The sequence below is a fragment of the Protopterus annectens genome, chromosome 9.part0, assembly GCF_019279795.1.
Source record: "Protopterus annectens isolate FY-2018-M chromosome 9.part0, PAN1.0, whole genome shotgun sequence".
Taxonomy (NCBI): Eukaryota; Metazoa; Chordata; order Ceratodontiformes; family Protopteridae; genus Protopterus; species Protopterus annectens.
Window position 1 is genome coordinate 1,734,694,700 of NC_056743.1, and position 26,134 is coordinate 1,734,720,833.

A 26,134-nucleotide genomic window follows, 5' to 3' on the forward strand; every position below is an offset into this window, starting at 1 on the left:
GGTTCACCTCATAGGTAAAGGGATTGCATCCAGAAAAAAGGTGGCCATTACCTCTGTGTTGTCCTCAGTCAGTAGACCAATAATTTACTACAATGCCCTGTTTTGTATGTACCTATCCAGACATCTGCACCAACTGGAAAGGCCATGGTAATACCCACAAAGGTAACCCATGGCCTCCAACACCTGTTCCATGCAGGGAGGCTTCAATCAGTAGTGCTCTACTCAGTATCAGACAGGTTGCCCAGATGTGGCCTGCGTCACACCTACAAGGCAATGATGGACCCTGCCCTTCAACAGCTGCCTCATATACGCAAGTCTAACTCCTTGTGATTTATTAGCATGACAGGCCTGAATCTGATATGCCACATTAACACAACCTGCTAGAGAGACAGGTTTGCCTCCCAGAGGATGCGCTGCCCTGTCTCAGGAATGCACTTCCCATACACATCAAACAGAGTACCATGCATACCCTCTTCAAGCGCAACCATGGTGAGTGGATGGGAAACCACAAATCTGTCCCAGGGGTCCCAGCTGGGTCATTCAATGACAGGGGCAACAGGTGCTGATTGATGATTCTGTTGGGGATAAACTAATGGCTAGGCTTTTAAGGGACCCAGGGCCATTACACCAGTAACCTTCTATGACCGTATAAACCTATGATCCTACTGAAGTCCCAGGTGACATGTATCAAGAGTAGCATACTGTGTCAAGGGTTATGCATACAAGATTAAGCTGTCTGTCTTCAATCTGCCTGACACACTGTTCTACACATATGCACCTAGGTAACCATGGACATATACAGCTGTACCTTGGCAAAGTCATATTTCTACATTGCTATCATGCCATCCTAAGCTGCTTTATTGGCACCAGGTCCCTATGCTGTAGACAAACAGACACCTGCAACAGAAACAGAAAAAGGTCTGGGAGGCAACAGTCAGTCAGCAATACTAACACCAATGCAGCATCATAGAACAAAGGTACATACACTTTAATGTGTACTTATGACACATTCCAGCAGACAGCAGCTTACAGGGCATAGCACCACTGCACTACAAACTGTCATTAACTGTACTATAGTCACCCTGTGCATCAGACACATATTTGCATGTCCCTGCAAGCATCTTACAGGGCATAGCACCACTGCACTACAAGCTGTCATTAACTGTACTATAGTCACCCTGTGCATCGGACACATATTTGCATGTCCCTGCATCGATGGTATGGATGACAGGGAGTGGTGTAGGCTGTGCCACACAGTTTGCATCATGTGTGTGTGTCTGGGGGTTGCTGGTCAGCTGGGCCATGGAGAGGAGATGTGTGTGTCTGGTGGTGACCTGCATGTGACACTGATGTGTGAGTGTGTGCATGTACACAATCAAGCTACATGTTAGCCCTACACAAGGGTATGTTGGACAGCTGTTAACCATACATAGCAGAATGTACAGTTCACTGTGTCCAACCATGAACACGGGAACTGGCTCTGCCAGGAGTGGCACTGGCACCACCATGCCCAGGGTCAGATGCAGTACTACTTTATGAGGTTGACTGGAATCTGCCAGGTCTGTGCCTCTCAGGACTACATGCTCATGGCCTGCCACTTTGTAGTGTGGATAGCACCCTCCCTTCTGCAGTGCTGATGGTACTGCCACTATGGGGTATGACTGTGCATGGCCAAGTGGGCTTTCAGCTGATGTTGTTGCTGACATACGTCCACATGTCCAACACCATACTCCCACCACATTTTCAAGCACAGACATTGCACAGCTAAGGAGTGACAATGTCTCACCCCACCATCTGTCCAATACATCAGCAAAATGATGTAAGGCATCACCAATGCCGTGGGTGGAGTCATAGATGCCAGGCAGTAATACACCCATGATCCTGAGCATCCATCTCATGTTGTGTTCATAACATGCCTGTGCCTCCATGATGGACCAAGACATGCATCGGGTGACACGTGATGTGACACCTCTGACAGGAGGTGGATGTCCAGCAGTCCTCCTTCGAGCACCCCTGTCAATTTGCCTGTGTGGGACATCACCAGCTGCCTGGCTATGGCTAGTGACTACAGTCACAGATGCCATAGTCACCACACTCTCTTGCTTGATGCCACCACCCTCTGACTGCCCAATATCTGTGTTGGCAAGGGACTGGGTATGTGTGGCATACTGGCTGAGTGCAGGGGCATTGTGGGAGGAAGGGGGAGGAAGGGGGATGTCAACCCATAGGACAGACTCAGCCCCCAACAACCCCACCTGTGCCTCACTATGGCCGCCATCATTATCAGATGAGACACTGACATCAGGTTGTGAAGGGGACAAACTCCAACCCCCATGGTCACCTGTGAGGAAGAAGACAACATAACTACATTAACTCCTGCACTATTATTTCTGCTGATCCACACACACACACATACAGGTGAGGTGCCACAAATGCATTTTACATATTACAATTTATTACTGATCCCATGCACAATACACAGGCAGCCCACAACAGACACAGACAAGACAGGCCCTTAGCAACATGCAGTGCAGCTACGTCCAGTTAATGTTGCTAGTACTATACACCTGTGAGATAAGTAACATGTCAGTGTATGTGATAGCCCTTCACCTAAAACCTAGTGCACTGGTTTCCACCATACTAATGCCCCCCTTTATAACAGACTGCCTAGATCTTCAAAAAATATTTTCAAATATGTTACAGCTGTTGCAAATATACTACTGTGATTACTGATGTAATGCACTGCAGTGAACCCCTTCACAGCTGAACATACAAGTATTGCAATATGGCTAAGCTTAACAGTTGTAAACATGGAAACTGGCAGCCCTTAACATGCCTAGGGTATAGATGAGCCATAACAAAACAGTTTCATACTCACTGGCTACAGGATGATGGACTCCATGCACAACAAAGGTACCTATGGAATTGTGTGGGAGAGGTACTGTCAGCAGACACAAATGTGGCATTGGTACAGGATAATATGTGCATAAATCAACATGTACAGTACAAACTGTAATACTGCCCACATTGGTGACATACAGACTATGAGTGCACACGTGTGCATTACAACCCCCCGAATGCGCATTCATCTGACATCCATGTACTGGTATACAGAGGCTGCCACTATGACTGCTACAGTATTAAAGTGATGACCACAGGAGGCTTAGCTGGAAGCTCATCTGCTGTGGAAGCTGTGCCACCCACCTTCATGACATATGAGGTGATGGATCTTTGCGAATTGGTGGCCAAACCCAGGTTTGCCAGGAACTCGTCTGTGGCTGAGAGTGGTTGTTTTGTTGCAGGTCCTCCACCCATGCCATCACAGTCTCTGGCCACAGCTGCAGCCCTTTGCCATGCTTTATTTATCATATTGGTGGCCTGGTGTTGGGCCTGCTTATAGCTCCTTTCCTGTAGCCTGACCTGATTTACAGATGCCACGAGGTCTGCCCACAGTGCAGTGCATTGTTGCTGATTAGGGTTACACCTTGACAGCAGGATCTGGTGATGGAGTCTCAGTCCGTCAAATATGGCATCATTCACCGCTGCTGAAAATGGTGGGTTCCTACATCTGTAGATCCCTCCTGAAAGACAAGAAGGGGGGAACACATCACAGGACCACATACATTGTTCTCCATTACGTGCACACCCTACACATCCATGTTTGCCAGCACTATCCTCTGCTAACTACGATATCATACCCTAAGATCTATCACCACAGTATGTATGTGGCTATCAGCAGCATAGTGGCAATACACCATGCATAACTCTCCTAATTTTGCTCTTTCCTGCTACTTGTTTTATGTTCTGTAAGATGTTCAAATGCATATTTTCAGTTGGACCTATTACTGCTTGTTTATAGCCTGTCTACATTGTATGCAGTAGTGTCAGCCTCCTACTTTTGTTTTAATTACCTGGGCTGTAGGCCCACCCCTTAAGTTTCCCTGGACTTCCTCCCTTAGATTAAGGAAAATATGGCTTGACAATGTCCTACAGTTTGCCCTGCCAATCTGGTTGATATGGGCATCCTGGAACACTGTAGCAACTGCCTCATGTACACAAATAACCATCTACAAACACCACCAAGGAACACAATTTGTGAGAGATGGAATGACATTAGGAGCCTACAGTCCATGATCTCTCCCTCTCAAGCCCACATATCTGGCAGCGAACAGGTTGTCAACACAATCAGTACACTTCACACACCACCCACACCTACACAACACACAACCACATATGCAGAGGTCCTCGACATACACATCCACAAACAAAGGAGACCTCTGAGGCAAAGACAAACATGAACCCCACAGCCCTCCATATACATACCATGCATAGCCACACATCTGTGTCCCACAGCCACAAAGGCATCACCATTCATCAAACATATTAGTCATAGGAGACTCCACAAGCGGTAATAAATACAATTGAGAAAAGGTAGCAGAAACTAAGCTGATTGGCCTTCTCAAATGCGAGTTTAACTGCAACAAGTTATCATAAACAAACAACCCAACAGATGGTGCTATAAACAACAAAGAAATAAAGAACAAAATAAACAAATAACAGGATACTTAATGTTATATATTGTAGCTCCGAGTCATAGAAGACTCCATTGTGAGACACACAAATGTGCCTCTCACCAGGCTTTATATGGGGAAGGTCACAGTTACTTGTCTGTCAGGTGCCAGAATCTGCCATAATCATATACACACTACTGTCTCTCAACAACAGGTATTGTTATGATTCCATCATAGTTTATGTTGGTGTGCCTGACCTGAGACGTACCTCCCTGGGCTAGATGTAGTGAGACATGATTCAGCACGCTGATTATGTTTCCCAGGCAGTTATGGTTCTATCCTTATGGAGCATTCTGCTGTCACCCAGAATGATGCCACAATACAATCAGGAAATGATCGACCTTAACAATTGGCTTGGTTTCTGATGCCATTCTAGGGGGATCTGGTACCTGACAGCCTGGGATTATATGATCAACAGACCACAATGCTTTGCCAGAGAAAGCTTCCATCTGTCTCAACTGGCCTTCAGGTGTCTGGCAATGGTTTTTGCCACCCCATAGTGCCTTTTGTAGTAAAAGTGGTGAGGTTAACATTTCTTTTTTTTTTTTGCTTTTTCCAGTTAGGGGTCACCACAGCGGCTCACCTGTCCACTCATGATTGGCAACTACGAACATACAATTGTCAATACATCACAAATTGAAGGTCATGCTGCTAAACACTAGGAGTCTAAACATGAATCTACGCTCATTGTAAGCAGTCTTATCCCTGGGAAATGCTGACATCTGTGCAGTCATAGACACATGGTTCAAAGCTACAGACAGCACCCCAACCTTAAATAGTCAACCATCCTATCATACATTCATACCCCAAGGTGTGGGCAGTAAAGCCATGGGATGTGGGGTTTCACTATATATGAAAGACATGCATGCCTCCAGGCTTTTCAAAAAGTAAGCTGCATAGGGGACACCGAAGGGGCAGTTAACCACTGCAAAGACACCTATTCAAAGCATACTGGCACTCACATGTGACCAGGAAGCCCATTCTGCCTATATGGACCTGATCAACTCTATCAGGATTTGAGTCTGTACCCTAACCCTGGGTGAGTTTAACTAACTAAACACATTGGAGGACATACTGATGCCAATATACAAATGCCCAGAGGCCATCAACAGTGGAAATACAAACACCTTGGAGCAGCTAGGTGCTACCCCCACATGAGGTGAAGGTCTGTTGGAGTTGATATTAAAAATAATGGGTAACCACTGCAGCATCCCTACAGTATCATCAAACCAATCATAAGGTGCTCATGTTTGCAGTCACCATCTCCCACATTACTCATCTGGCTAGGGTCAGAGATGCAGACAACTCCAACGTAGAATACTGCCTCCTGAGGGATGGTATAAACAGCTCAGCAGCCCCCACCCCCTCTGTAGGAACTGGCACCAATATCCAGAAATACATAAATGCATTATACATGCATTTGTATAGGTGCATGGAGTCAGGTACATGCGAAAGGACTACATCATCCTCTGCAAGGATACATAAACCTGTCTGGTGGACATCTGCAATAAATAGTGTGTATAACAGGGATGACATACTGCTGTACAAGACAAAGAAGGAGCAGGTGCCCAATATGAACCAATGTTTTCTTAGCCTGCACAAGCATATAAGAGCACTACTGGACTCCTGCAAACCAAACCCCGTGCCCACATTAACAACATCCAATACAATCATATTTCCTACTTCACATATCTCTGCAATATCAATGGAAACACTCCTATCTGCTCAGTACTGGTAGTCAAGGATACCAGATATACAAGTGCAGCAGGTATTGCATACTTGATGCCTGACAGAGTCAGTGTAAGCTTCATCCCCTGTCCCCCCATCAGTACATCAGGACATCCCCAGTACCTGCCCCCTTCCCCTTATATGTAGGGAACAGGTCATCACTGCTGTCTCAAAGTCATGGCATACAGCTGCCATGGGAGTGGAGCACATCCCAGGATGCATCCTACATGACCCCAAGCATGATCTTCCAGCACCAGAAGGCAGCGTATTCAACCAAAGCCTGAATACCGCCTTTGTCCCAGCTGAGTGGAGGACACCCACTGTCACCCCTTAACACTAAGGTGGGGTGTCCACCAATCTGGCACATTATAGACCCATCAGCCTAACTATGCTGATCTGCAAGGCCATAGAACAGTTTATAATGAACCTCATTAACAAGAACATTGGCGTCCTCCACCCACTCGATCATGCACAGTTAGGCTTTGTCAAGGGAGGATCACGCCTGTTACATTTGGTTGACCTCTTTGACACAGTCATCAAAGCAATGGATGAGGGGGAGACTGTACACACTGCCTACCTTGACCTGGCCAAAGACTTTGCCCATATTCCCCACCTGCCCAAAATAGATATACACTCCCAACTAGGCATCATTCCATATGTTACCAGATGGGTAGCATACTGGAGCACTGACAAAACCCACCTAGTCCACATAGGGGAAGCTATCTCAAGTGGTAGACCCATAACTAGTGGCATAGCCCAGTATTCTGTGTTTGGGCCTCTGTTATGTGTGATTTACCCTTCTCAGGTGCAGGGCACAACCAGTGGGCTATGGCTAACCATGTTTGCAGAAAAATGGATGATGGGTGCTGTCACCAAATTCCCTAGTGATGTGGACATCCATCAAGAGGGTGTCACACAGACACATGACTGGTGCCAAAAACATGAACTCAGACTGCATACCATGAAGTGAAGCATCATCCCCTTTGGGGAGACTGACATCCCCACATATTATCACAATACTAACAACATCCTAAGCACACAATCAGTCAAGAGTGATTTGAGCATACAGGTTGATGGCAAGATGGCATTTGACCACTTTGTTGCATCCATTGTGAGGAATGCCTTCTACATGGCCCACCTCATATGTAAGGGTATGTCATCCAAGGACATGGGGTTCATAACATCCCTGTATTCCACCTAATAAGGCCAATTATTGAGTATAATGCCCCTTTCATGTACCTTGCAAAGCACATGCAGCAGCTAGGAGTTCACAGAGGTCCCTCATGAGGGAATACCAGGGCACCAAACATATACCATACACAGGCTATAAACCCAACCCTCTGTCCAGTTTCATACAGACTTGTCAGACGTGACCTCTGTCTGACATACAAGGTGATCACAGACTCCACCTTGATGGAAATGCTGTACAACTGCAAGTCAAGCTCCACTCTATTAACCTGCACACATGCCCTCAACCTGGTCTGTGACATCAACAGGACTTGTTGGTGGGTCAAATGTGTGTCCCACTCATTTACCCAGCTGTGGAATGAACACCCTATCCACATCAGGCAGAGTACCTCTTTACACCTTTTCAAGCAAAACTTAGATAACTGAATGGTTAATAGGACATACATCCTTGAGATAGCACCTGTGTCCCTGTTGGACTGGGGCATTGGAGGCTGACTTGCATACACATGGGCTAAACTCTGGGCTAGGCTTATGAGGGCCTCAGGGCCAATAGCCTAATAACCTCATATGATCCTAGGAATATCAGTTATGGCCCTGTGTGCTGTGACAGACTGTGTTGTCATGTGTCCACAACCATCCCTGCCATCTACTGTGGTGCATCCCCTATGGGCAATGTTCCAGTATCATATCATGCAGCCACCATCCGACAAATAGGTGAGTGGTACTTCAGGTGTATGGGGACAGCCCAGTAACATCTGTGTGACACAAGTACAAACAGCACTGCAAACGTGCTTTAGGATTTCTTCCTTGTAGGTTTCTGATATCCGCAGTAAACAGATGTTTGCAGAATGTGTACATGTACCTGATATATGTGGACCCTCTGCCAGACAAATGTGGATGCCTGGAAAACAGTTGGGCAATATGTAATGGTTGTTTCCAGACTGTACCGAATCTGGGTGTCACATGCCAGACCCCTCAGAAAACAGTTATAGTACATTAAAATCTGGCACTGTATTTATTCCCTTACATTGCATACTGGATATGTACACTCTGTTGCTGCGAGAGAGCCAATGTCCCTCCAATACTACTGGCTATAACCTACTGTCCTGTTGTAGGGGGTCAACAGGTATGCCAGCCATAGCTGTCAGGTGATGAGATAGAGGTAGGGAGTACACAGTGACCTATCCAGAGTATGTCAGAAACAGTCAGGGACACTAGACAATGTTTGAGCTATGCCTCACAGGCTGAAAGGAGCAGACTGACAGTACATCATGTGATATGCCAGCTGCATCCAGCAGTACTTATTGTCACTATTGTCTAATACACAATCCAGCAGAATTCATACATGAGCTGACCATTGCTGAGGGGACAAAGGGGCCAGACCAGTGATCTGTGTCACAGCAGACAGAACCAACAGGAAAGCCTGTAGGTGCTGGACAGCTGACTATCAGCAACATGTCATTCCAAGATAAGTACTACAGACCTAGTGTTGTAATCACTATTTCCCATGACTGGATCCCTCCATCTGCATCCCATTACATGGGGAATTCTATTACATACCTGGTATAGTGCTGTACTCCTTTATGTGCAGAAATCCTGTGGTATAATGCTAGGATAGTGCAGTCTGTCTTCATAAAGAAAGTCACAGACATGTACCACAGGCAGCATCTTGCCTTCTGTAGGTAATGGTCATGCACAGGTGATTGCAAGTGAACCAATCTGTGGTTTACATTTCCTGATTGCATCCAGAACAGCTTGGGTGATTTTTCATTAGCCAATGGCATGGTAACACAATGCTATATTTAAGGCCTTCTCTTCAGCCTTGGCCCTTTTCCTGGCCTATGAGAAGGGCATTATCGAGGTGTAGGGACTACAGCATCACAAATTGTAGTAGAAATACTGTCCACTGTTTGAATTTATGTGGTATGTCCACAGATTTGCATACTAAGTTTGGCCATTGTGAACAGACTTTCTGATTATGTGGCAGTTTAGTGTTTACAATGTGGGTTGAGGTCAGTAAGGAGACAGAGAGATGTGAGTGTCATATGTCATTTGCATCAGAATATGTATGCTGCTGCAGTAGTTGGTGGTCTATCAGCTGTGTATGTTTGTAGGGGAAGAATGTGACACATGTCCCTGTCACTTGACCATTCTCCCCACCCCTTTATGTATGGGTGTTGTGTGGATTCCCTGTTCTAGGTGATTGGGAGGTATGGTAGGTTTGTAGTGGGTAGCTGAACATACTGATGCATATGTTGCAGGCTGCAGCTGCTACATTCTGCCCAGGAATCATACTGGGTATTGTGAACACATTGGGGGACAGCAAGCTGTATATGTCAGTGAGGGAGCAGTGTCAGCTCTGTTGTCACAGCATAGCCAGGGTGAGACTACACATAACAGTCCAGGTGAGGCATGTGCCTCTGGTACATATGTTATATAATACTTCCATCCAGAGAGTGGTAGGTGACATTTATAACACCTATACATATTTGTGAAGTGTATCCCAACCTACAGGCCTTTGATGTGCTAATATGGGTGGCAGTGACTGCAGTATCAGCAACCAGTTCTGTTGGAAATTGCAGGGCTCAGTTATTTATTTCTTGTATTGACAAGCATGTACTTGACATGCAACGGACTGGAATGGAAGCCAAGACTGTGGGTGGCAATATGTAAAGCATGCTAGGAATGTAACAGCTAGAGCTACTGAGGTGATATTAGACCAGGTGTATTTGCAAGACATATGTGCATGCATACAGTGTGTTACACAAGATTGCCATGAACATGTGTGTTCGGATGGGTATGATGTGTGACACTGAATTGTCTATCATGATTTTGTAATCTCAGTCTGCACTGTCTTGCCAGTACCTCAGCACAGAGAATAGGTTTTATGACAACCATGCCAAAAGTAGTTGGCACAACTGTGGATATTCTGCAACAGTCTATGCAGTTGTCAGCTCTACCTGATATCATAGGTCACACGTAGATCCATCAACATGTATTTGGCTGTGCAATTGTTTGGTGTCTGAATCACCATCCCAAGTACGCTGTAATTTATCCCATTATATGTAAAAGTAGTGTGTCAGTGGCAATCAGGATATGTTTATAGAAACAGTTTCTATTTATTAGAGCTGAGTGACCTAATGCACTATGCTTATAGTTAACAAGGTCCCAGGTTCAAACCTTGATAGTTGGTATTATTTTTGCTAATGTGCATCAGTGACAATCAGGATATGTTTATGTAAATACCAGTTTTTCTTCAGAGCTGAGTGGTCTAGTGGGCTAGTTGCACTATGCTATGGTTGACAGGGTCCAGAGTTCGAGCCTTGTGAGGGGTGATTATTTTGCTGATGTGCATAACAGTGTCAGAAGAAGATAAGGTGATTAAAGCAGTTTTAAGCTGGTTTAAGTGGGTTTGCACAGAGCGGTCTGACATGTTGCACCACTTTGCTCTGCTTAAACCTGTGCTAATTCCAAAAAAAAGGAAAAAAGGGGGGGTGGAGGAAAGCAGGGGGAAAACAATGTGAAAGGCATGTAGGGATGTGCAGGATGGGTGTAGGAAAGCACCACTGCTCTCCATTTCTTGTACAGCAACAGCTGTGCAGGTTGTGGACAATTTGAAATTTGGAGCCTCACATCCCAGAGAAAGGGATGTGGGTGACATAACTTTGTTGATTAATTGCTGTAATGATTGATTGTGGGCAGTGTAACTATGGGCAAATTGGAAAGCTATGTATGGGGTGATTTTTTTTTTTTTGTGGGACAGATGCCCATTTTTTTTTTTTTAAGGTGAGAGTGGAATGTTGGGGAAGGGTTACAGGTAGGTTTGGGGAGGTAAGTTGGGTTGAAGAGGTAGCATTTGCAGACAGGCAAAAAAAACAAGACAGACAAGACAGCAGATAGGGGCGGTGTATATAACATATGTGAGATGTAAACAGCTTGGACAGGAGGATGTTTTGGAATCAGAGACCAATGTGCTCCCAGGTGGCAGCAGTGCGACCAAGCTCCCCACTCATGGGCAGTCACCAATGCTCCTTAACTTCCCCAAAAGTGGCTGTGCTGGGGGTGGGTGCCAGGGCCAAGCTTGCCCCACCAGGTTGGCCAGTCTTCCCTCAGTCTAGTGTAGCTAATTGTTGAGCCCTCAGTGGACAATCTTGCATACCATCCCTTGTATCTGTCACTGGGTGACAACTCCCTCTTGTAGAAGGTGCAGGACCAGCAGAGGGGGCAGCACCAGATTGGGTCCCAGACGTGCTGGGACCTCATGCCATGACCATTTGAGTTGAAGTAGGTGGATCCACAGGAACTGGTCTACCCACTCATGCTATGGTGTTGAAGTTTTTTTCAAAGTGTATAGGTTAGTCATGAACAGAACATTTAAATGTTAGTTATAACAGCATGCAAGGTTGTTCCAATTAACCCACCATGATAAAATTGCATAGCATACAGAACACAACAATAAATGGGATACCAGTCAGTACTGTAACAGCATGCCAGTAACAGTTACGGCAAAAGGCCAATAACATAGGTATTTCAACAAGGTATGTTAGTATGCAACCATTGTAATATATAACAATAATAAAACACAAGGCCCAGCATAAGGTTTTGAGAACAACATATGTGAAAAGGAAACCATACCTGATGTATAACAATAATAATTTGTGATGCAGATAAGGGGTGGGGGAAAAGAGAGAGACATCCCATTACCAACAGTATAGGCTATATTGTTTGCAACAGTACTGTTTCATTCTCTACAGGTCTGCCCTTACTTTATGTTTACAAGTGCCCTATAGCTTCTCTGGCATGTACATACCTCTCAAGCTTTCCCCATGGGACAGTATGGGTCAAGATGTAACACCTACAGGTGCACATCTACAGGGGACTATTACATGTGAGGGGAGCGTATATGACTACCAAGGTGTACTGTGCAATGATATAGTGTGTCTGCCACTGACATACATCAGCTGTATGTTAAATCTGTGTCCAAGGGTTTTGGTAACAGTGATCACTGTTTGTGACAGCATGACACTTGAGAGACATGTATCGTGTACAGTGCAGAGAGTTTACATTTATCATGCCGCCATTGGCAGGCATGGGGATAGACTATCAGCAGACATTCACAGATGCACCAGGCATACAGCCGTACCAAGAATAAATACTTTTATTTGTCTTATTAACTTGTAATACTAGTGTACTTGTCAACATTTTATTTAATGAAGTCTTATCACCTTGCTGAGCAATGTTGTTTCCACACTGGTACATCTGGATGTACAAATTAGTATACCATTCAAACAGCTACTGCAGACATTTATTTATCTGTAATTCCTGTGGGACGAACATTTGTTAACAATATATAACTGTTTGTATAAATATTGAGTAGTACTTGTTGGTATCTATTAATATATAGTAGTACCTGTCCCTGGATTTGAACTCCAGTCTGTGTGTGGAAAAATGTACAACATACATAGTATTCATCAAATTGAGCCACTGCTGTATGTACTGATTGACTGATATGTTCCCAGAGCTCACCTGGTAACATACTGTAATCTGCTAATAAAGGTAGAGTGTTATAAACGACTGCAGTGACACTTGAACACATATGCATAGCATTCATGCATGACAGAGATAGTAGGTGAACTGCGCATTAATACATGGAATGCAGGTGTAGACACTGAAACCCTAGTGGGTGGAAATATGTGTGAAGTGTACAGACCATATCAGAGTGCTGGGTTGCCTACCTGACCCATATACAGCTTCAGATGGCATATTTGCAGTCTACAGCTATTACAGCTTCACACTTGCCTGCAGCAGTGTAACCTAAGATCAGGAATGCATATAGCTGAAATACAATGGATAACACAAGACAATCCTGAGATGTACACTAGTATACCTTGACCGTTCTTATTTTAGGTTCAGATCTTAGTGCAGAACAAATATCAGAACGCATTATATATTGTTGTACAACTCCACACCTACAGTTTAGCAAATCACTCTCTTTATTAGCTAACCTTCAGTCACTTGGTGGTATTATTCACGTTTTTTATTCACAGCACTTGTAATACTCTAGTTCATGACCAACAGCCCAAATACAAAGATATTGAAGGTCACAGCTTTATTACTGGTGACATCATGCAGTTATTGTTATACAGCTAACAGTCTGTATTGATGGACAGTTCATACCATGCAGGTGTAATTCCACAATTAATGCAGTATATATTTTATTTCCTTTACATTATGAATGCAGTTGAACTTCATTTCCATAAATTCATTTCCCCGGGGATCACGTCAGTCGCCCTGCTAGACAGGGGTCCAGGGAAGTAAATATTGGGGGACGAAATATCCAGGGAATTGTTATGGCTAGGCTTGTATAGGCCCTAGGGCTGATAGCCTAGTACCAACCTATGAACCAGGGTACCTTTTTGGCTGGACTTCTATAGGCCCCAGGGCTGATAGCCTAGTACCTACCTATGAACCTATCCTCATTAGCACTCTTCAAGAAAAATCTTGATGATTGGATGGGAAATAGGAAATTCACCCCTAGGATCACCTCTGTGGCTCTGCTCGACAGTGGCACAGGGAAATAATTTTCTTGGGTGGCAAAAGCCAGGGTACCTTTTTGGCTGGGCTTGTATAGGCCCTAGGGCCGATAGCCTAGTAACTACCTATGAACCTATGAACCTATAACATTATTAATGCTGTTGAACAGTTTTCTTTAGCATTATCCCAAGACATGTGGGCTGCAGTGAAGTAATGGTTTATGGGCTGCCACATTCCCCAAATCTCATAGCTACTTAGCATAAGATATACAATGAAGTTCACCCTTTTTTTCCAGAGATGCAATGAGAATGCCACCAAGCCAGTCTACATGGTGACTACCTTGATGCTATGGAATCTTGAAATCCTGAAAAGCATGAAATGACAGACTTGAGCTCATCTCCATTCATATGACACAATGCTTCAGCATCTTGAAGTATCTCTCCATTGTAATGGTCAACTCAACAGCAGGCAAAATGCATCTTTGCTGAGTGTCATCATTGGGAGGGTGACATCCAACCACCATAACAGACGTCATTTACAAGCAAGTTTCATCTGAGCATTGTGGTACATTGTATTCATATTCTGTGATTAATGAATCTGAGAGGTTAAAAGAATAAATATTAGAGAGAAGACTTGATAAAATGGCACCTGACATTAGACATAGTACCTTCAGACACAGATATGCCATTACTGATGAAAAACTGCAAAGATCTGAAATGCTGAACAGAAGAATCTGAGTCCCACCCATGGGGTGTATCGGCCTATGTCACTGAATGTCCATCCTGCAGCCTATGAAAGTTATGCACTTGGTTCACTGCAACTAACACATACAGGCATAGCATAGACTCCTTCAATGAAACATTTTTTTTTTTGTTACCAACCAACATACTCATGAGCAAGTTTCCCATCATTCACCCTACTGACCCATTCATTTTTCCTAGTGTCAATAACTTCCTAACCCATTCATTTCTCTAGAAGGTGAGTCATGCACCAAAATTGTTTTTATCACCCACTATGGGAGTATGGAATTTATTTTTTTATATACATTTCTGTGCCCCTTCACCATGGTTTGACTTGTCAACTTGTATAATAGATAGTTAATATGTGCATGCATGCATGCTACCACAAATACAGCTTCAACTTGTAATGCCATACATCATAAGCAAGTGCTGAAGGTGAGGTCCACCCAATGGCTGTAAGCTGAACCCATGTCATCTATGACAAAACTCAGGGAAGAAGACAAGTTTATTTATGTATTTGCTTACTTAGTTACTTATTTGTTTATTTACAGTATTTATTTATTTATTTATTTATTTATGTATTTATCTTTTTGTACTGAGCAGAAAAGTTCCTGTCATCCAGATATGGGAATATCTTGAATTTCTGCTGATGGACAACTGCTGTTAGTATAGGCATGCAGTTCTTAAAAAAAAACATTTAGGGAATAAGTAACATCACCTGGAATAGTCAAGATATGGTAATGACCAAATTAGATTATGAACTGTACATACCATCTGGGCTACTTGTTTAATTGTAACGTGTACAGAGGCATCATGCAGGTAAAATAAAGTATAGTACACACTTTTTCAAGATATTTAAGAAATGTCTGTAGAGAGATCATATCAATGGTTCCATATAAGTTAATTTATGCTGCTCAAGTATATCTGATTACCTATTTCATCTTCTAGACTTCATCAGACCCTGTGAGGTAAAAGTAGCCATACAAGTGAAGGATATCCACAAAGCCTTCTTTAAAACCACAAAACAGTGACAACTACTTACAAAAGCACTAATGTTAATAAACATCTTTGAAGAAAACTTAAAGTTTGTACTGGTTAATGACCTGTTTTTGGTTTGGGTAATTACCACTTCATGGGACCTGTGAATTTAACTTCATCAATACAGACTCTCTGAACCACTTAGTCTGCACGCCAACAAACAATCATAAAATCATCGATTTTATATTGGACAGCTTTGCTCCCCACCAGTTATCATTTCCTGCCTGGTCATGTCAGACAACCACTTAGTTACATTCATCATAAGGCTGAAGCCAGAAAGCCAGAATCATTTTTCATTAGCTCAATATTCAGTGATCCTAATGAGGCTAATCTGCTACAGCTGAGAGATGACCTGACTAAATTAAAAATGAATTTACATCCTGAAAACCCCACTGCTTATGCAGAATCCTTAACCGCCAAAGTCTATGCAGATGTAAATAGATGCATACCTGCAAATTTAAGAATACTCCTTCTGCTGGAACCCAAATATAAGCAGGTTCTATAATTAACAAAAAAAAAAAAAATCATTGCACACACAAAAAAAAAATTAACTCTCAAGATGCTAAAATGCCCTTACTAAATTTAATGGGGTATTTGGGACCCTGATTAAATTAACCAAAGACAGACATGAGATAAAAGTCACCAAGCAGTTGAAAGATAACCACAAAGCCTTCATTAACTATATTCCCAGATCATATACCCATATCTATATCACCAAAATCCCCTAAGAAATAGCCATCAAGGCACTTTCTCAGGCCAGGAACATTACTTCCATGGGACTGGATAACATATTGAGCTGCCTACTTGTCACCCTGAAACAAGACTTGTCAGACTCCCTTTAGTAAGCATAACTTCATTTCCAACTATCACATTAACAGCACACCCCTGAAAGTTGATCCTGTAGTCAGGAATCTCAGAATCTCCACTGACAATGAAATATCATTTGATTACCATGTGTCCACTGTTGTAAGTAAGTCCTTTTTCTTCACACAACTTGTACATAAAGTTATGGCTTCCAGTCCAGAGATTAAATCATTTCACTGAACTCGGCTCTCATTAGGCTAGTCATTAAATAAAATGCTCCTTACATTATGTACCTGTCCAATCACTTGTCACAACTGGAATGACCACAATGCTTTCTCATTAAAGAAATCAAGGACCAAATCACAAAAGTTATGCAGACTTTTGCAAAGCTCCCTCTTATCAGTTTCATGCAGACTACCAAGGCCCTACTTCTGTCTCATGTATACATCCTCAACAAACCCTATTTTGTCAGACCTATTGCTATGATAGAATGAGAATGCATACAGGGGATCTTAATCTCTTTTGCAACATAAATAGGATATTGTAGAGGGATAGGTATGTATCACAGAGAATAGCACTTTGATGAAACCATCTTCCACTCCACATAAAGCAAAGCTCTTGATTTACTGTATTCAAATGCCATTTGGATGACCAGATGAGAAACTCTAAATTCACCCCCAGTTTAACATCCATGTCCCTCATGGATGGGGTAACAAGTAAATGTCCCAACATATCCTTGTTCTTCCTACCTCTGGGTTATTCCTACAGAAAATATAAATACTAAAAACCTACCATGTAAATCTAAAGCTAGGCTTTGTCAGATTCCTACAGACCAATATCCAGTAAACACCTGTGAATGTATGAACTTAGATGTTCTTAACTTTTGAGATGGCCGAAAGAACATGTTCTATAGCAATTAATAGGAGTGGATAGGACTGTGAAATCTGTAAGATATAAGGGTGGTTGAAGTAAAACTTGTTAGTTTCCCTTGACTCAAAGTAAACAATATTATTGTGAGGTATTTGCCCTTAACTTCCTGATATAGTTAAAGAAAGATTTGTAATTATTTTTGGTATCAGTGGCTATTTTAACTTCATAATCAGCTTTAAGCTTTCTAATACTACTGCAAGCTCTTTGCTAATTTGCTTATATGTTTTCCTAAAGTGAGTGTAATAGATCATTTATAAACATCAAGTAACTCCTTCCTGTTGTTATACAGTTTATTTATATGGGCATTCCACCACAGGAGTTTGCTTTTTTTTTAATTGGGCATTATATTTGGTGTCAGTTGGGACTGCCATATTGATACAATTATTTGAATGGGTGTATAACTCAAAGATTTAGGTGACAGCTATAGCAGTGGGGTATATTGGAGAGTAGTACAGCTGAATTTATGTAGTTCATCAGGTAATTGAGGGTTAACTTTTGAGAAGTTTCTAAGCACAGAGGTAGATTTAGTGGACATACCACTAGTTTTAAAGGAAAATGTCACTGAATTATGGTCTGATTTAATTAGGGAAGATGGTAAATATATATATATATATATATATATATATATATATATATATATATATATATATATATATACAGAAAGAGCAATAGCTGATGGAGCTTCCTTAACTGCCTGTGCAGTCTAAGTCATGTGAGAAAACTGGGCAGCTTTATAACTTACTCTTTGTATAAGACTGATTAGGATAATGGATTGTTCTAGAAACAAGTATTATTATGGGATGCAACTTAAGGATAAGAGAATCTGATATGTGACTAGTACAGAGTATGGACACAATAAGTAACAGTGGTCATAGTTAGTGCAAAAAAATTTAAGAGTGGCAGCAGTATTTAGAAATGGTAAAGTAATCAGTAGGAAGTAACAAACTGAAATTGGATAGCCTTACCAATAATTTCAAGTGGAGTAAGTGAGAACAATAGCTTCAGTTACTGTAACACTGGAACAATCTGTATAAGTAGCAATACAACAGCAATGATTAAAAGTGAGATCAAACTCAAATCAATAAATGAAATAATAGTTTAATTTAGTCTCTGTCTAACTACTAGTAGCAGTGAACAACACATGATCTAGCTCAATGGATTCTAGTGCTGTCACTGTATAGCAGGTGATATAGACAGTCTAAAAAATAGGTCCAAGTGCAGGAACTGTAGAGCTAATAGGTCCAAGTGCAGGAACTGTAGAGCTAATAGGTCCAAGTGCAGGAACTGTAGAGCTAATATGTCCAAGTGCAGGAACTGTAGAGCTAATAGGTCCAAGTGCAGGAACTGTAGAGCTAATAGGTCCAAGTGCAGGAACTGTGGAGCTAATAGGTCCAAGTGCAGGAACTGTGGAGCTAATAGGTCCAAGTGCAGGAACTGTGGAGCTAATAGGTCCAAGTGCAGGAACTGTAGAGCTAATATGTCCAAGTGCAGGAACTGTAGAGCTAAAATGTCCAAGTGCAGGAACTGTGGAGCTAATAAGTCCAAGTGCAGGAACTGTAGAGCTAATAGGTGCAAGTACAGAAACTGTAGAGCTAATATGTCCAAGTGCAGGAACTGTGGAGCTAATATGTCCAAGTGCAGGAACTATGGAGCTAATAAGTCCAAGTGCAGGAAGTGTAGAGCTAATATGTCCAAGTGCAGGAACTGTAGAACTAATATGTCCAAGTGCAGGAACTGTAGAGCTAATAGGTCCAAGTGCAGTAACTGTAAAGCAAATAGTTACAATGCAGTAGGAACAGAGTAATCTGCAGAAAGAGAAAAGATATATCAGATAGTTTAATCCAATACTTTTCCATCAGCACTACAGAATAGTAACTTCAAATGCAGTAACAGTACAACGGTCAGCAACAAGTGACAGCACAACAGCAACAGTTAAAAAAAGGAATCAAAAACAGAGAGCAGTTAATCTGGTTTCTGTCTGTCTGGCATCAGTAGCATTCCTCTCAACTTTTTCCTCACAAATTCTGGACAAATGCAAAAATAATGAGGGAGGCAAAGGCTCAAAATCAGGGGCATTTTTAAATATTTCTCTAATTGACTTAAACATAATGAAGCAATGGTATTTGCATCAACTAAGCCAACAGGGGAATGGAGAACGGAGGTTCTGCCAATAGGGATTACTGCAATTAGGGGTACAGAGAATGGACAAGAGGGAGCTGGAGTTTCCTAGTGAAACAGGCAAAGGAACCAAGGTACTGGGAGCAATTAATTAGACAGGGTAAGGTAATAGAATTGGAAGAGGTCAAGAATTAATTTGGACTGCAGGCTAGAGATTGTCTTCCCTTTCAAGGAATGATATCAAAGTATATGCAAAGAGAAAGAACTAGGGGGATCCTAAGTGTAGGACCAGCACTGGTGGAGTTTTTTTAGAATCTAGAACAAAAGCTGCTGTTAAAAAAGGGATAATTAGTGGGAAATCAATTAGAAGAGGTTAGAAAGGACTGGAGAGAGAGACTGGATAAGCAATTCCCAAAGAAACCATGAGGAGATATATGTATATCTCCCAAATATGCAACAGAGTCCAAAATATGTAGGATCTATGCTTGGAAGTGTTTGTATAGGTACTTCTATACCTGAAGCAGAATGTTTCCTTTGGTAAATTGAAAGTGTTGTAGGTGTGATGGGGAAGAAAGAGGTAACTGGGAACATCTTTTTGGGAGTGTAATGAATTGGCAGACTTTAAAAATCCCCTGTAGACTACTGTCAGAAATACTGGCTGTGCAATTTGGTGAAACTAAGGATATGACTTTTTGAGCTGTGATACTGAATCAGAATTGTCTAGTCATAGTAAGGCCTTGCTGAGCTTAATGATGGTGGCTGCCAAAAAAAACAATTACTAGACAATGGAAATCAAAGTCTGAACTATGGCATAGTGGTACAGCGGTAGCGTTGTGGCCTCCCAGCAAGAGGTTCTCCGGTTTGATTCTCAACTGAAGTGCCTTCTGTGTGGAGTCTGTATGTCCTCCTTGTATTTGTGTGGGTTTCCTCCAAGTGGTCTGGTTTCTTCCCACATTTCAAAGACATGCATCTGGAGCATTTCTCCCTGGGCCTCCACTGAAAATTGGCTTTGTTCCAAGTTGGACTTTCCCGGTAAATAAATGTTAAATAAAAAATAAATAAACCAACTGTACTAGAAGTAGTGAATGTGAATATAGTAAAATAGATAAAATAACTGGATGGACTTTCCTGGTAAATAAATGTTAAATAAAAAGTAAATAAACCAACTGTACTAGAAGTAGTGAATGTGAATATAGTAAAATAGATAAAATAACTGGATGTGAGATCTTTAGAAAAGGTAGGCACACATTACATAAAAGTATGGGAATTGTGAGAACAATACCTGCAGCATGATGTTTTGGAGGAGGAATGAGGTCTAATAGAAGGCAGGAATTGAATGAGCTATGTAATATTTCACTGACAATGACTGTATAGATTATAAGTGATGCATAATGTTTACAACTGGAAATATGTCAGTACGGTTTGCTTTCATTTACATAAACGTATGCTTGCCTGCAGTAAAACTGATGTTATTTCTATTATCTTCCATATGGACTTAGAGGTTGCCCAATTCAATAAAGATGTTTCTTCTTTAAGAAGTACAAAAGTCTAATGTTTTGCATTATTGGCTGTAATACATATTAATTTACAGAAAACCAAAAATGTTATAAGGGACAGGGCAAGAATATGATGAAAAGTCAAGGACAGCCGATGGTGTGATCAGTATCAGCAGCAGTGTTAGTTTAGACATTGACAGTAACAAATAATGCAACAAGGTGCAACAATACAGTATTACTTAGAAAGAAAAATAGCACAGCTAGCAGAACAGCTGTGCTAATTTCCAAGATAGAGCCAGATGAAATACAGTTGGGAGGTTAATAAGTTAGAAAGGAAACAGCAATGCCAAATATCTATAATAAGGTACTAATAAAAATAATCACAATAACACAATTAAGCTGAAGAAGAGAAACCATTAAAAGTGATGTTATGTGTGTTATCTTCTACATGGATGTAAAGGTCACCTTACTTGTTGTGGGATAGGCTCTTGTGCTGGTTTCCCAGTAGATGTAACTGCTTTTTTACCAAACTCCACAAACCTTGGAGTATTTAAAGTCCAATTGGTTCCACCACTACAGAAGCTGGCCAATCAAAAATGGACACTGTAGTCATTCAGTGGAACTCAAGTTCCCAACTCCTGGTAGCTGTCTTGTGGATGCCACTGATTTCACCAGGGGCTGGAACACTGCACACCCAGATCGTGAAGGCAGTGAAATCCTTGTTGTGTGTTGAATAAATAAAAACCTGGAAAGAAAAGGGTTCTTTGCTGTTACCCTCCCTCTCTGTTGTCTCCTGTTACCTTCTCTGGATTGTGCCTTGGAGCACTGCCAGCACCCCAGCACTGATATCTGTGCCCTGAGCTTCATTTTCCCAAGGAAAGACTCAATCAACAACTGCCAAGAGTCCTTTAACATTTCCTAGAGCTTATTCTATTGCAAAAATCAGTGATGTTATTACAAATGGTCATTGTGGTCTAGATGTTTTTAATAGCTGTTCTCAATAAGCTTTATTCAGAGATAGTTCCTCTTATGTAAAGCAAGGTGATGCATTATTTTATCTTGACTGCACTGGCTAAATAAATAAACTCTAACATGTATCTCTATTTTTCTGCCAGGTACTCCTCCTTTTGCTATGCTGACATCAATCCATGGGTCTAAACTTGAAACTCTGCTCTCTGATGATCATCTGGTTGGCCAAACCACATCAAGTATAAAATATATGGTGAATTCAAAAGTAATAACTGCAACAATTTCAAGCAAGTCAAAGTACTATCTCAAAGATCCAGTCATGTTCACATTTCGGAAAAAGGAGGTTTGTATGAATGGCCATATAATTTTCTTGTTTTAAAAAAAAACGTTATCATGCATTGAAAAAGCAATGAAATACGTCTTTCACTTTATTTCACCACATTAATTTTTTATGCAAAGAATATGTAAGGGCTACTGCAGAAACACAGAGGGCCAAACTCTGTAAAGTCCATGGATTTTGGCAGATTACACCGATGTTAGCACTAAACTTGCAGATAATGGTGCAATATGTAAATGTACCACAAGGAACTCAGAATACCTCAGTGCACAAGGAAGTATCACAGAAGCAAAGGTGCACTAAAGAAATTTGCAAAAAATCTCTAAGTCATAAGAAATTGCTGTCAAAGCACATTGTAAAAACAAAGTTATGGAAAGATGATCACAATTCAAACATCCTGAGAGTCTTACATATGTATCTATAACAGACTTTGTCCAATAAGCTTAAGGTCAACTACAAAATATAGCTTTGTGATTTATTTAAAAAATGCCAACTATTCCAATGTAAGCTGCATGGTATTTGTAATACATATTTTTAGAGATCTGTCCAGGACCATTACAGATACAGATATTTCTATAATTCATTTACTAACAAAATATACTTGGTTTAAAGCTCTACGCTGTTTGTAACAGATATCAGATATCTTCTGCAATCTGTGTAGCCAGGTCAGACAAGTATGGATATCTCTGTAAGTCATGTACTAATAAAAATATGCCTGCTCACACTTATGGATTTGGACAGAATCCATAACATTTCTAAGAAAAAATTATTAAAGGTGAAGGGCAATCACAGTCACATTGCCACAGGACACATTAGCTAACAATTTTGAGTTTGGGACTTGTGTGGGGAACACAAGTAATGTACATGCCCAAGGAAATTGGGAGACAGAATAGAAGATGTTTGGTATGGGTGAATAAGAGGAACACACATGAGGGATGTTGGAATCTGAGGGAAAATCAGAGGGGCTTTCTACATTTTTTTCTTTTTTTTTTTTTTGGTAGGAATAGGCCTCACTTTTTAAGAATAGAAGGAAAGTTAAACACAGGGAAAGAGGAGTAGAAGAACATCACAGCAGGTATACCCACAGAAGAACTATCACAACACAAGGCAGACAAAGGTTGGGAAAAAAACACTGAGGACAGGTAAATTATACAGACAGCACACTGCATAACACAGGCAATTTAAAGTTGTCAAACAGGGTGGGGATGTATATTAGTCATGGGTAAATGCAGAAAAACATATAAGTTCATGGGTGTTTACTAGGCTAACAAACACAAGACATTTTTAAGCCAAGACATGTATCCCAAATCTCTGATAAGTTCTGATACCATTGATAAGTGTAAGTATGGGGCTTGAGAGATGAAACATTTACAAGCTAGGGCCTGTGAGACGAACCATTTTTAGATTGCCTGTGTCCATCAGAGACATAGGTGCCAAACCAGGGAAGAATTTCCTGTTTCCCATCTAATTGTTTCCTGTTCCCCATCCAACTGCGCTATCATGTTGCAATCATACCTGGATGTGTATGATCAATGGTATATGTTTGCTTTAGGGTAACAAATAAAGAACACAGTAGACACTGGGTAAATAAACACATGTCCAGGTAGTCTATCAGCAGTGCAAGTATAAGCCAAGCAGTATCACAGATTGGCAAATGCAGGTCCAACAATACTAGATAACTCCAGCAGAGGACAGAACCAAATCAACAATCATGTATATGAAAGGCAAATGACGGAGCAAACTGCCAAACAGCAGTACTGCAGGAAAGCAGCAAACTGCCTGCTTAATACACAAGTAGGTGTAGACGACCCAACCAAATGTGTAATGAAATGCGTATATGTGACACACTTATTGCCATGCCCTATGCAGCACACAGGTGTAGATGTATATGTATGACTGTCAGAGGCCTAAATGGAACATGCATGAAATCAAGGTTAATACACAGACATACACCAATGACATGTAAGAATATTTAAAAAAATATAACACTACAGCTTAAAACGATATGTCAGGTTGTGCACATGGACTTCAACAATGTACACTGGTTAACAAACAAGTATAATAGGAATAAGGTTGTATTGCATGTAGTAGCCAGTGACTTGTGTGCAGATGTTCTGCATTTGTAAAATGGCCATACATTTGGCACATGTTCACCATGTCAATGTAATATGTCAACGGTCAATAATCTCAACAAAGGCAAACATATATGCAAAATATAATATGGAAATATAAAGGTGGAAGATAGGTGGACAACTGGGCACATATCAGGGAAAGCACGACAAGGTAAGTTGACATGCCAAAATACATTTAAGCAAATGGAAAATGTATGTCACTTGGGGAGAATGATTTCTGATGTCCAAAGAAGTGTGCATGTATAAAACAGACATGCACAGCAATATGCAATCATGTAACATCAACATGCATTTGTAAGCCAGCTAAGAATTTCATACACATACGCATATACTGTCATGCAAATGTTGAATAACCAAATGCAGGTGTATATTACCCACCCTGTTCTTTACTGAGCAGAGGACACTCATGAGCATCATTAGAGCACATCAATGGTATCTCAGTGAATGCTCACATGTCAAAGGTACAATTGTGTGTCAGTATGGGTCTGACTATGAGCAGACACATGTACAGTCAGTTAATGTGTACAATTATTTGCAGTACATGTGAACTTATGTAAATAAATTATGGATGTGGAAATTTAAGATATAGCCAACACAGCATAATGTACTGTGACAGAATAAATTATTGAATGACCAGAAAGAAACCACAGTGCAAAACATCTCAAGAAGAATTTTATAATGATCCACATAAAAGCACATTAAAGAGCAAAGCTTTTGAGCCCCCAGGACTCTTTTTCAATGCATAACATAGGCAAAAATCCTTATTATGTGCTAATATATGCATACAACTAGCCAGCTTATTAGCACATAATTTAAAATGATCATATTAATCACTTTAGTAGCAACTTGTAAAGGAATATCAACATTTTAGCATCAAAAAACAACAGCAGATGATACACATATCAAAGTCAAAGTCAAAGAAAACATTATTGTTATTCAGAACTGCACAGCAGTGTAGCTGAACGAAATTACAATGCTTCATTCTCAATGCATGAAACAGTTGCACATATAGACAGAGAAAAATTAATAAAATATCACTGTAGACATTTAATAAGTAGCAATTTGTAAGTAAAGTAGGACAGCAGTGACCCACACCCATCCCAGAACAGGAGACAAGGAAGACAAGGAACAATGTGAAGGTAATATTGTCAAAGTAAAATTGAAACAATAGCAGCATATCTGTGATTAGACTGAATTATTGCACAGTTTGTATAGTGCACATTACAGTCCTTCAGTGTATAGGTGAGCTACCTTAGTATTGCATTTAGTTATTGCACATCCATAAAATAAGCCCCTTGATAGGCTAGTTATGTATCAGATATCATGGTTCATTCTTCCCAAGAGTTCAACAGTCTAATGGAGATCAGGAAGAAACAGTTTTTTATTCTGGTGGTCTTACAATCCAGGCTTCTCTATCTCCTGCCAGAGGATAGGCGAGTGTACAGACCATTGGCAGGATGTGTTGGATTGCTGGAAATATTTTTTGGCCCTGTCTATGCACCGGCATTTGTGTAGATCTTCCAGAGGTGTAAGGGAGGTGCCAATGATT

At 41.3% G+C, this 26,134-nt stretch overlaps 1 protein-coding gene across 1 annotated transcript in view; it reads left to right on the forward strand.

Annotated features, from left to right (window-relative positions):
• LOC122812233 (adhesion G protein-coupled receptor E2-like) overlaps positions 1-26,134 on the forward strand; it is a 1,024,993-nt gene that overhangs the window by 253,420 nt on the left and 745,439 nt on the right. Inside the window, exon 4 of the mRNA XM_044084590.1 lies at positions 22,263-22,459. Coding sequence (XP_043940525.1) covers positions 22,263-22,459 — 197 coding nt within the window. The remainder of the gene's footprint in view (positions 1-22,262; positions 22,460-26,134) is intronic.